The sequence below is a fragment of the Pyxicephalus adspersus genome, chromosome 3 (genome assembly GCF_032062135.1).
Source record: "Pyxicephalus adspersus chromosome 3, UCB_Pads_2.0, whole genome shotgun sequence".
NCBI classification, from domain to species: Eukaryota; Metazoa; Chordata; class Amphibia; order Anura; family Pyxicephalidae; genus Pyxicephalus; species Pyxicephalus adspersus.
In genome coordinates, this window is record NC_092860.1 from 23,952,697 (window position 1) to 23,966,138 (window position 13,442).

General features: G+C 37.4%; 1 protein-coding gene across 2 annotated transcripts in view; it reads right to left on the reverse strand.

Annotated features, from left to right (window-relative positions):
- Window positions 1–13,442, reverse strand: part of CBX8 (chromobox 8) — a 21,323-nt gene that overhangs the window by 6,108 nt on the left and 1,773 nt on the right. The window contains exons 1-2 of one of the 2 annotated variants that reach the window (XM_072403958.1): window positions 5,514–5,776; window positions 4,814–4,857 (exon numbers count right to left, since the gene is read on the reverse strand). In XM_072403958.1, the coding sequence (XP_072260059.1) occupies window positions 4,814–4,851 (38 nt within the window). In that variant the 5' untranslated portion in view covers window positions 4,852–4,857; window positions 5,514–5,776. Of the gene's footprint in view, window positions 1–4,813; window positions 4,858–5,513; window positions 5,777–13,442 lie in introns of those variants that run through there. The other variant, XM_072403957.1, reaches the window with a different exon arrangement.

Consider the following 13,442-nt stretch of genomic DNA (forward strand, 5'->3'; position numbering starts at 1 on the left):
GTGCAGTCTTATAGAAGAGTAAAATGATGAGGACACAGTGTGCAGCCTTATAGAAGAGTAATATGACGAGGACACAGTGTGCAGTCTTATAGAAGAGTAAAATGATGAGGACACAGTGTGCAGCCTTATAGAAGAGTAATATGATGAGGACATAGTGTGCAGCCTTATAGAAGAGTAATATGACGAGGACACAGTGTGCAGCCTTATAGAAGAGTAATATGATGAGGGCATAGTGTGCAGTCTTACAGAACAGTGGGACGATTAAACATAGTATGCAATCTTAAAGCAGGTTTGGATAAATAGTAAGCTTCCATTGAACATTTTTAATGAGATAATATCTAGCTCTAACGGCAAGAAAGTGATGAGTTTATGTATAGCACATGGAAACCACTGACATAGTATGCAACCTTACAACACCATTGAATGATGAGGGCATAGTAAGCAGCGCTACAGAACAATGGGATGTTAACGTTATCATATACAGTCTTAGCCTGCGTACACATGTCAGATAATTGTCAACAGAGACAAACGGTTGTGCTCATCTAGGGCAGGAATCTGACGTGTACAGTGGTCGCCCAACATCGTTCATTATTCCAACACGGCAGATCAACGAACAATTATCAGAACATCAATAGTGGAGTGCACAATGGGATGGCGTTCACTCGTACTCCAGCCTTTGCCTCTTCATATAACAGAACATTTTATGTGTGTGTACAGCGTTTGTTCATTTATCCACTGGAAATGATCATAAAAAATTTGAAGAAGTCATTACATGTAGTCTCATAGTGCTAACTACCTAATCTAGGGGAAAAAAAAATCTACACTTTTCTCTCTCTTTCGGTGGAAAAAATGTAAAGCAGGAACCTCATGTTCATTAGAAAGATGGAGACAATGAGGTTGATTTAGTAAAGAAGTTGAAAATGTTTACACAAATTAAAAAAAAAAACTTCTTTTTAAATATTAAATTAATTGAAGTTGAGATAATAAAAAATAATAGATTATTTATTATTAAATCATGTAAAAAGCAAATTCTTGTTTAACTAAACTGCATATGGCTGGGTATTCAAAGGGAACAAGAATTTGCTTTCATAAATATTCACTCAGTTGCATCAACCGAATATTTTCAAGTGTTTTTATTTTTTTTTAATCAGCCTTATTTTTGTTACTTAAGGTATGATACTCTTAGTAAAAAAAAAAGTATATGATTTCCTCTTAATGCATTCATTTTATGTGAGATGATTTGCATCATAACTTATAAACACCAGCAAACATGTATCAGTTCAGTTGAGTTATAAGGTTACTAGGAGATGTTATTTCAGGTGTTATTAAATTAATTTTGCTGCATGAAATGATTTGGCAGCAAGGTGCTGAAAGCCATCTCTCTCCTAGCAAAGGGAGTAGGGAGCAACGTTTGTCCGTAGGGCCATGCACACTGCTCAGTATGAGATTAATGTGGGGGGGTGGAATAGTGCGAATAGGAGAGTAAGCAGACATACATCGTAGACATATTCAAAATGTCTTCAAAAGTAACACTGCTGCCATGGGCTTCTACCACTGCTGGTCCTGGGATCTATGTTGAAAGACCGTATTAAATTGTAAATCTACTGACCCTTCAGCAGGAATAGTGTGACCATAGGCCATGAAAGCAGAAGTTTTCCAGGGCAGATAATATATCCAGCTCTACGAAAACCTTTTTTGTTCCAAAACTGTGAGTTAGTACAAGGAAGTAACCCTGTAAGATATAATATTTGTAGCTGGAAAATCTTAATTTCCTATTTTTATCAACAATAAAATGAATGCCCGTTGTGCACACAGAACAGTTCTCTTCTAAAGGCCAAGGAGAGGGGAGAGGAAACAGAGTTGCATCCTATGCATTAAGAAACAACAGCAGTCATTCCTATGGGTCATTTAGTGATTATGATCACTAAATGACGTCAGTACAGCTATGGAGATGCTGGAGACAACAACGTCAGAGACAACTACGGATGTTTGTTTTGGGTGACAAAAAAAATCAGTCATTTGTACAAGCTAAGATAAGAAAAATTCTGTCCATCACAGATATAGAGAGCAGTAAAGGAGTGGGAAAAGACGTAAAACATGTTCAATGTTCTATTAAGGAAATTCCCCTCGCTTCCAGAAAAAAATTGAGTTGAGTGATTCATAGCATTTAAGCACCATGTTTTGAATAATAGACTTGCATTGAAAGAATACAGCACTATCAAGTCACAATGGTTGACTGGCTTTGTGCTCCTGCAATATAATCATGATTGCAACCATTCTCCTAAAAAGCGTAATAAAAGCTCCTGAGCAATTTTCTACACAGGTCCATGAAAAACGTACCTTTCTGCAAGTCCATCTTCCCGCTCTCGGGTGTCACGTCATGATGACATAACCCCACAGGCTCAGATCTGCGATTGGAGAGTGGGCTATTTTGTCTGCAAAGCCACCAACACTTCCTGGTAGTGCTGAAGTTTGCCCACCCCCATTCTGCCACTTACACATCCCCACTGGCCGGTGCGGGCAGCCCTTCCAAGTGATGGGTCAACAGGAATGTGCAGGAGGCAGCAAAAGAACTTCAAAATCACCAGAGGTGTCAACGCATGCAGACAAAAACAGCCTAGGATTCTGAAGCACTGGTATGCAAAGGAGCCCATGCCTTATGACATTACCCACAGGGTTATAAACAATAGCTCATGAAGATATGACATCTATGGATGTGTTTATATAAAAAAAAACGGCTGTTTAAACTGCATGCTGTTAGTAAGTGGATGCTTCATGCATCACTCCCGCATTTCCCCATGCTTTCTCAGCTCCCCAACACATCCATATTTAGGACGTTCACTGCTTTCCTGGGTAGTAACAATAAGGTATAAACTTTGTTTCTACTGCTGCCATTACACTGCCCTGTTCTTCCTGTGGGACAGTGTGATTATACAGTACAGGTATACTTATCAGACAATAGGTGGATTTGTAACTGGTCATATTCTGCATATAGTGTACTACAGTGCTATTGTTCCTCTATTGATTTATATTAATAGTATTTTAATAGTTACTTTCAAGCAACCAGAAACTACATTTATCCATAAACTACCAATCCCCCAGTTCTCTGTGCCAGATAACAAGGAGTCTACCTCTAGTATTAGGGGGAAAAAAGCAGTAGGAAAAATAGGATGTTAATAAATTGTATAGACCTTAGGTGTTAAAAGTACATTAAAGGCTGGCTTCTACATATAAATGGAAGCGCCCTAAAGTTTAATGCCTTTGGATTCAGGTATACAACCACCTGAGGACAGTACTGTAGGTTCCCTTGCAGAGAGACCCATGGAAGGCCCTTTTACATAGACCTATGCCTACCCTACATTGGTATCCCATAAATTAGCCTTTCCTTTGCTTTCTTGGCCGGAATCCAGACAATAGCTGAAGGCTGGAAGAAACTCACACTAAATTTTGCAGCAGTAATATCCAGGGTTATGAATACCATGACCCCAGAAAGGATGACCGCAATAACACGGGGCTCCCTGCAGAGCTTCTTTAAGGTATGGTCACCATGGCTAGACCATCATAGCTCGCCTGACCTTGATTCTACGTTATTAAATCTATGATTACTGGACTAGCTGGATAAGTCTCTAGTCACACAAGATAAGACCACAAGACCCCTACCCACTCTTCCCTTGTCTGTGCCCTATGCCCATCCCATTGTCTTTTATTGCTCCCGTTTTTAAATGTTTGGAAGCTTGGTTGGTTAATTCGCATTATGTTGATGGCGATTCCATCATCTCATATACCCTGGCAAGTATGTAACTATGTGCCATTTTTTTTTTACATTGGATCTTGTGTTTCCCTTAAATGTTTTGTATTGTTTAAAACATGAAAAACTTCAATAAAAATGTATTGAAAATAAGGATCTTTTTTCTGATATTTGTTTTGTTTTTTTTATGTTGCAGACTTTTGCAGAAAATTCATAACCACAATATGCATGTTAGTGTAAGTTTTTTTTTTTTTTGGAAAATGATTCGCTTTTATGTAATATTGAAAAGTTAAATTTTCTATACAATTCGTAAAACTATGGAGATCTATTAAATCTTAACTTGTGTTCTAAATGCCCATAGTGTACCATGAACAAAGTGGTTATTATAAAACTAAAACAAAAATTATACATATATCAGTATATTTGCTTTAATTTTTCGAGATTCTGAATCATAAAATATACTACGGAAATAGAAACGAGCTAGTTCGCTGGACTGAAGGCCTGTTCAGAGACTGGGCCAAATGGTTTGAACAAAACTAGCCCTACGGAAAAAAAAAAAATCTGAAGATTAGCAACATTAAGTCTATTTAGCATATCTGTGATCATTGCCTTGATATAGGAATTTTTCTTTGAATTGTAACACTACATTTGTGCATAGCTTTTTAAACAAAAATAAATAATTAAAAAAAAAAAAAAAAACAACAACTTCTGCCCCATTTTACATGACACTAGGTGCTAGATAAATTAAATAAAATCTAAAGTCAGATTTATCACCCATAAGGAACATCCCTGAAATGGGAGGAGGGGGGACTGCTACAGGTATGAAGCGCTTTGGTTTTTATTTTCTTGATAGTATTAAAGTGTGCCCACTCCTACCTACCTCCTGAAAATTACTATTGGTTTGTGAGGTTGCCCATCATAGGTATGATGATGCTTACAGGTCCAACAATACCTAGCAAAGTTAGTGCTTTGTCAGAATGGTAACAAAAATCACAACAAATCAATTAGTAAAAACATATGCTGTATTTAAAATGAAATATTTATTGAAAAAAAAAGCCTACTTACTTTTGAGACCAGCCTTTCCATTTCACCAAATATTCCATGCGACCCTGAGGAAAAGAAAGAAAAATTATGTGTGCTTTGTAAGAGTTAAAACAGTGCTGGGTAAACGTCAGCCCTCATACTTCTCATATGTTCAGTGGTATCCCCAGAACTTTTTTTAAGCTGGGTGGGAAGAAACTGTAGGTGGGTGGCATCACTGTATTGTGACCAAACTTTTCAGTAACCATTCAAAAACACCCTGCCAGCTAATGAAAAGTGTAGTGTGGTGCGCCAGCTAAAAGGGGCTGGGGAGAATACTGTATAACGTTCTCAATTTAGATTTAAAATAGATTTATTAGGTTGATTTAACAAAGGGGATTACAAAACATAAAAATATAACATAAATATCAAAGGACAGACGTGCTGTACACCCAACACCTTTTCATAAAACTGCTTTATGACCAAGATATATAAAACAAACAACGCCAACTCAGTTCATGCAGCTTGTTAAATACAAGGTGTTGATGTACTAACTTGTATGCAGTTGGCTTATTTTCCATGACATAAATGAAAGCACACAGACATTCCCTCATCGAACCTGCCTACTGGCTTCCATATTACATCCACAATTGTTAATATAAACGTATCAGCTAGCAGAACCACCAGAAATTTCATAAATATTATTTACATAAGTGAAGTGTAACACAGAAGACAAAGCCTTTACCAAATCACACAATCCGAAGATGGATATAGGATGAATTTAGCGGTCCACAGGGCTCCTGGACAGGTTGGTATATTGCTATTACATCATTCTGTATTACATATTCCTTTTATGCCCCACTGTGTAAAGGGAGGTTGTTGTGCATCTACAGGAAGAATGACGTTAAACTATAGCATTAAACTAAAATAGCTAAAACAGGTCCAACAAAATCATTTCAAAGATAAAGCGTGTCAACAAATCAGACAATATGGGGAGAAATGCAATGAATGGTATTGGGAAGATAATAAAGGATAAATAACAAGATAAAAATGACACACACACACACACACACCAGTGTTCTCCCCGCTTGGCACTTTTCAGTAACCACACGGCTGTTTTTGGGTGGTTACAGAAAAGCTGGGCCACAATACAGGGGCTGCCACCCACCTACAGCCAGCTTCTTTGCACCCAGCTTATAAAAATCCTGGGTTAAGCAATGTGTATGTATATATATATGTATATATATATATATATATATACACATATATATATATATACACACACACACATATATATATATATATATATATATATATATATATATATATATATATACATACATACATACACGTGTATATATATTTTCCAAATGGTGTACAAATCCATTTTCAATGTATCTGTATTAAAGTTCATCAACTAATGGATGTTAACAAGCAGGACATACAGATTCCAAGGCATGTTTAATCCACAATGCAGAAACTGCTCTTACAGGAAGGGTATTTGATTTTCTTGGAAGGGCCTATCCAGTTATCACACAGCAGAGTCAGGCGGTCCATTTGATCCATATTACCTAAATACTTTAATACCTTTAGGGCCTTAACAAACCTCTCAATAAAAAACAAAGAGATTACCTTTTTCCAGTCCCTAGCTTGCAATGGTAAACATCAGAATCGACATAAAGTTACACGGAAGAATAGCATAAAGTGGGTCGTTCACATTGTGTTATTATGTAGTTAAAGCTGGAAACTAGTTTTATTTTTTTTTTTTTTATATAGAGAAAAAGGGGTTATAAGAATTGTGAACTTTTTTCCCTCCATCCTTCATATATAATGGGTCCTGGTATGCTCGTCTCCATTGCCGCCCGCTCCATATGTGATTGCAGAGCTTGGAAGTTTAGGAGCAACTGGCTAGAGTTTATTTCCTCAAGTGATCTCCTAAGTGAGCCTTTTGTGAGTTTTCCAAAATTATGTGCTGTAAATATTGTTGTTTAATATTCTTTATTAAAATTAGAATTTATGTTGGTGTCATTTATTGTTTATACAAATAGGACTCAGTAACACAAAGTTAAAAAATAAGACCATATTTTCATTAGCATGTTAGGTTGTATTTATTTTTTATGGAATTTAATAAAGGTTGCTAGCATTTTAAATTATGTATATTATGGTAATTGGCTACCTTAAAGTGGACCTAAACTCAAAATTTTTACTTTACATAAAAAGGTAGACAACCCTTTTAATATAAAGTAAAAATTGCCTTTTTAAAGGCGATCAAGACAGAATGGGAGCGCAGAGCCTCCTGGGATACATATGTCGCATCCCAGGAGTCTCTGGCTCCTCCTTCTGCGCAGGTCTTCTCTTTAATGGGAGGGAACAATGGCACACGCATGCGCATCGAGATCGGCACTCTTTTTTCCCCATCTACATAACCCAATCTCACGCCTGCGCAGTATGAGATAGGGTTACGTACGAAGATACGGAAGAAGAGTTAAGAAGAGGGCCCTTTCTCTTATCCGATTTTGGTTATTGTTCAAATGGCTGTTTGGGATGTGGCTTCCAGCTACATTGAGAAGTTACTACTGCATATTACTTCTTTAAATATATGACAGTACTGGTATTATACCTACATCTGGCTTCAGAAAAAAAAAAAACCTAAATAAAAGAACTTTTTGATCCAATGAATTGTTAAGAAAGTGATTTCCATTCACATTTTTACATGCTAGAAATGTATTAAATTACTCATTCATAAAGAGCCATTGCTTTTCATACCCATACCTAGACAATAGGGTAATGGAAATCACAACTTAGATTCAAAATATTCCACATGAACACAGTGTTGAATGCAAGAATTGGCAAATGTTCCTTAAGGATTATTTCAAATATTTTTGTCGGTCACAAGACAAATTCTTTTCTTCAGATCTTTAGGGCCTAATATTCAGACGTACAGGATGAAGATATTCTGGATTTCTTCTTTTTAATGTAGTCATGAAGAGATTTTTTTTCTTTTTCTGGTTAAAACTTCTTGCTTACTTCATGGAAACATCTATTTGCTTACATGAGATGTCAAACAAGCCAAGCCAAATAAAAGATCCTTTTTATTTTTTCAGATAAGCAGTAATTCAATTATTTCTTCTCCTATGTATCTTATTTTATAAAGGGTGCTGTAATAAAATATGCCAATGCTTTGCTGTTCCAAACGTCGACCATTTAATACATAAAGAAGATATCCTGGACCATGTTTCTGGACTAAATGCTAAAAAAATTGCTCTCTCCAGATATTGACATTTCTTGTAACAAATGTTGCTGCTAAAGCTTCCGCCATTGAAGAAGAGCTGGAAGCCCTTTGTAAGAAAACACTATGCCTGGTGTTTGAGAATGACCAGGTCTTTAATCGACAAGTCAAAATCTTTGAATACTGGTGATAATCCTGCATCTAATTTCTGGCATTTATTGAATTATTCCTTACCTACTTTATGAAAGGGAAGTATCCTTTTCCACAACTTGATCATTTCTTTTTAGGTTCTTTCTATTCCTTTATGGGTAAACCTTTAGGTTATTTATGAAAAAAAGAGGACTCTGCCTTGTTGATCTTGTAATCCACAGTCCATTACCAGCAAAGGATCTGGTGTTTGTTCCATAACATAAACATACTGTAACAAGGGCCACGATCCACACACATTGTTTTCTTTAGGTACCCCTAGGAGAGATACATTGAGTGAGGTTTGGATCAGTGTTTTCCTCAGACCCTTTTAGCTGGGTGCACCACCCAGCACTTTTCTGCAGCCACCCGGCTGTTTTTGGGTGGTTACTGAAGAGTTGGGTTACAATACAGGGGCTGCTACCCGCCTACAATTTCTTCCCACCCAGCTTAAAAAAATGTTCTGGGTTGAGCACTGTGGATTATAAAGAGTCAGAAAATGAAAATTTGAAGTGCTGGCCTTTTTGTGCAACATATGGACTAGAGATGGATAACACTGCTTTAAAAGTAAAGAGATGATTGATTGATTGATTGATTGATTGGTCCTGTTTTCTGCCTATGGCTTGCTTATTTTTACTTCTCCAAACTATCAGAAGTTGAAGCTTGTTTATCTTACTCCTTCCTGTGTGGAAAATAAAGAAATAACAAGGATACATTGGCCGGATGATTGAACTGTAACTGGAGGAACCGCCTTATTATTATTATTATTATTAATAAACAGGATTTATATAGCGCCAACATATTACGCAGCACTGTACATTAAATAGGCATTGCAGATGACAGACTAATACAGACAGTGAGAGCTTACAATCTGTTAAAGGTAAATCTTGCTTTAAAGTGAGAACCCTAAGCAATAAAGGTGTATAAGTTCCCATTTCAGTACTCACAGGGTCCATAAACTCCTTCCTCAATGATAATGTCAATTGTAATGTTTTTTTTTTTTATTGGGTTTTTCAGAAAGGAAAACATACTAAAAACATAAAAAAAAAACACAAAACTGGATAAAAGATAACAAGGAAGAAAACTAAGGAATTCACTGGCTCAAAATCAAATTGTTGAAATCTAGTAGAAACAATAGCAATGAGAAGAGGGAGCATAGCAGGATACAGTCTGTGTGGAGTCGTCAAAAGGTCACATTCTTCTGAATACATTAATTATGCACCATGTAGAATATTTATAGTATATCAGAAAAGAAAATACAGTGTTTGAGACATTATACATCAGTATTTACCAAATGTTTAGTATGGTAATCTTGTAGTAAGTTGTATTCTACCTCCATAGATAAATGTAGCACTAAAGTAGCGCAGGGCAGGTGTATGACAGCTATACCCAACTGCTGTGCCGCTCTACCCTGAGCACTTCAGAGAGTTCTCAAGGATGTTCTGAATTAAGACGCTTTGCCTTGGGGTAATCTTCATGAATACAATTCTCCCTGATCTAACCATTTATCCTGGAGCCCCTATGCTGGCAACTGACATAGTTCTGGGGACAGGTAAGAGATAGGAACTCACCTGTATGTTGTAGGCCCTTTATAGTATCCCTATTACATTTGCACCATTTTAGAAATGGTAAAATCTCCGAGACCTGTTTTTAAAATAGGCATCATGCAATATCTATACACTGAAGAACTCAAACCAATGAGCGTATAACTCTGTATTGGAAAAGGGGGAAGAATCCAAGAGCCTAGTTCCAACATACTGAAAAGATGAATTGATTTCTTTCATACAGAAAAGACAATATGAGAATGATACAGGCAGAATCCAGGTGAATGTTATTATTAGACAGTATTTTTATATTGCCAACATATTACACCTCGCAGTGTTCAGAAACACCAGAGAAATAAGCAGAAATTGGATAATAGACAGTGCTCAACTCAGAAATTTATTTAAGCGTGTGGTGGCCCCTGTTTTGTGACCCAACTCTTCAGTAACCACCCAACAACAGCCAAGTGGTTTCTGAAAAGTGATGGGTGGTGCACCCCGCTAAAAAGTGCTGGGGAGAACAATGACCAATATCTAATTCATTGAAGACATTTACAATGGTAGGCCTATAGCATCTGTAGCAGTTTTGTCATCATTAAAAACATATCTATTGCAAGAATAAAACTGATCAAAGATCTACTTAGTGTATTAGTAGTATTTTTTTTCAATTATTTTTCACCTTTCTAATAAATTAGAAAGAACTTCTTTGATCACATATAGGCTTCATATTATCATATATCATATTATTCATTCCTTTACAGAAACAGAACAAAATGGAACAATATGTGATATAGGCTGTTCAAAGCATTACCTCCTTAGCATAGGGCAACATGATCTCTTCAAGTATTTTGATGTATTTAAACTGATCAATGATCCCTGGATTGTGTTAAATGGGCCCAACACCACAGTATGAGAAACAGCACCATATCATGATGTTTGCACCACCATGCTTCACAGTCTTCACAGTGTACAGTAGCTTGCAGTCCATGTTTGGCAGTCGTTTGAAACTGTTTGCGGCCCCTAGACCCAAAAAGAACAATTTTGCTTTCCTCAGTCCACAAAATGTAGCATCATTTCCCTATAGTAACCTGTTCATCGCGTCTTTTTTTCAACATTGGGACTTTGCCGGAGCTTCTTGTCGATAGCTTGGCTACACATAGGAGTCTTCTAATTGTAACAGTACTCACAGGTAACTTCTGCCCTCCTTTGCTCTTCCTGAAGTTGATCATGGGCTGAGTCTTTGACAATTTGGCTAATCTTCTATTTGAATGGTAGATTTCCATTTTCTTCCACGTCTTTCCGGTTTTGGTTGCCATTTTAAAGCATTTGAGATCATTTTAGCTGAACAGCTGATCATTTTCTTTATATGTTTGTCCCTCTCCAAGAAACTTTTTAAATAAAATTTGCTGTTCATTTGAACAATGTCTGGAACAACCCATTTTTCCTAAATAAGGGTTATTAATATCACCTGTTATTTCAAAGAATGAACAACCTCAAAAAATGAACTCCACGCTGCTATTACTATGAATTTTTAATCAATGATTTATTTACAAAGAATCAAAAGTATGCACGTCATGCCTGTTGGTTTTCTAATATTCTTCTACACCTACTAGTAAATTAATACTAGTAGTACTAGTAAATTTGTCATGTAGAAAGGTATTCCCCGTGTTACATACGAAACAGGGACTGTAGGTTTGTTCTTAAGCTGAATTTGTATGCAAGTTGGAACCGGTACATTATTTTAATAAATGCAATGAGGACAGATGTTTGTCTCAGCATATTATTAGGCAGCGTGGTGTCAGTTACTGTATAAAATCATCACTGTGAGTTAATCACAAACAAAGCAGAAAAAAAAAAACTTTATGGAGCCTAGACATTCATTAGCTTCTGCAGAAAGCCGTGCTTTGATATGCAAAAAAACAACTGCAGAGTTTGTCTTGGCCATTAAAGAGTTACAAGAGGCAGCTCAGGTCAGCATGCAAACTGCCCCCTTCAACCCTCCATTCTGCACACAGTGAGCAGGGAAGCCCTGTTCTTATCTAGGAGGCGTCCATATGTCGGATGTTTATAACTCAGGGACTACCTGTATAAAAATCACCCAAAACAGACTGATCAGGTTAGTAATGTGGGACTGCTATTATTCTGAACACATCTGTAAATTCCAGTTTGACTGGGCTGCAGCTGTCAGGAGCCTCCTATGTGACTGGGAAGACTGCTGCACCTCTCCCATCCCTCAGACAGAAGATAGCTCCAAAGGAGCAATGTATATAAAAGGTATATTTACATATTAATGTCTGAAAGCTGGAACAGAAACTGCTGTCATGACATTTCTTTAAATGATGCATATTGATTATACAGGAAATGTGAATAAGAGCCGTGGGGAAAAAAAACAGGTCTGAGCTCCAATAAAATATAATCTATAGAGATTTTACCCTTCAATGAGTGGCAGATCTGGCTGTATGCAGCCTTCAGATTTACCTTTCTGGTAACAACGGTAGTTGCAAAGGTGTGGAGATGCAGAAGTACCAAAAAGTCCAAAATCAACAATTCTACAGCAATTCACAAAACTGGGTAGCAGGTTAGGATACAAAGCATAGGAAAAACTGCATTAAATACCTGACTAAAAGACTAATTTTACTAAATCACAGTCAAGGGAAACAGCAAGATCAATACCAGAAGAAACAATTACATAAACCAGAATTAAAGCAATACAAAGTAACAGGCTGGGTCAGGCTAAGAAGCACAGATTCAGAACAAGAACTTGTGTCTAGTAGTAACCCAGATAGTACTGGCATTCATTCACCAAATATCAACCCATGTATAAACTATGCACATGTGGGGTCACCTAAAACCAGGGCCAGCTCATTTCAGGCGTTAAGCTAGGTGAAAATTCACTACAAATGTTCCACTGTTGGAGGACGAGGGAGTGCACTTACCTCACCTACAGAGTACACCTACCATAATGGGCAAAGAACTAAAGCTGCGTACACACGGCAAATTTTTCTCGCCCGATAATCGGTATCGGCCAATTATCGGGCGAAAATCTGCCGTGTGTACAGTCGGTCGTCGTCCATCGTCCGACGACCGTCCTGGCGGATCCATGGACGATGGACGACGACCGATCGTAATGAAAGGGAAGGGGAGAGCGCGCAACAGGGTGCCGCTCCGTCGCTCTCCCCCTCCCCTCTCCATAGAGCATGAACGGTGCTGTATGTACAGCATCGTTCATGCATCGTGCAGTCTTTTCTCGTTGGAAAGGATCGTGAAAGATCCTTTCCAACGAGAAAAATTGCAGGTGTGTACGCAGCTTAAGAGCTGCTACTATCCAATAATCCCAAACTAACAATCCGTATTAGAAAACTGTGATCAGGCTTATTACAGAAAGGAGAGGTGATGTCTGCCTGAGTGCAATCCTCTAAACACAAAGACATACGCATGTAAAGCTCAGAGCTGGATGCCGGGGACACAGAACTCACATAGCAACAATAGGAATATTGGGGTGTATATTGGGGGTAGTAGTAGTATGTAATATAGATACATCTCCCCATATATACACACAGTAATAGGTATATTGGGGTGTAAATTGGGGGTAGTAGTAGTATGCAGTACAGGTACATCCTCCCATATACACACAGTAATAATAGGTATATTGGGCTGTATATTGGGGGTAGTAGTAGTATGTAATATAGATACATCTCCCCATATATACACACAGTAA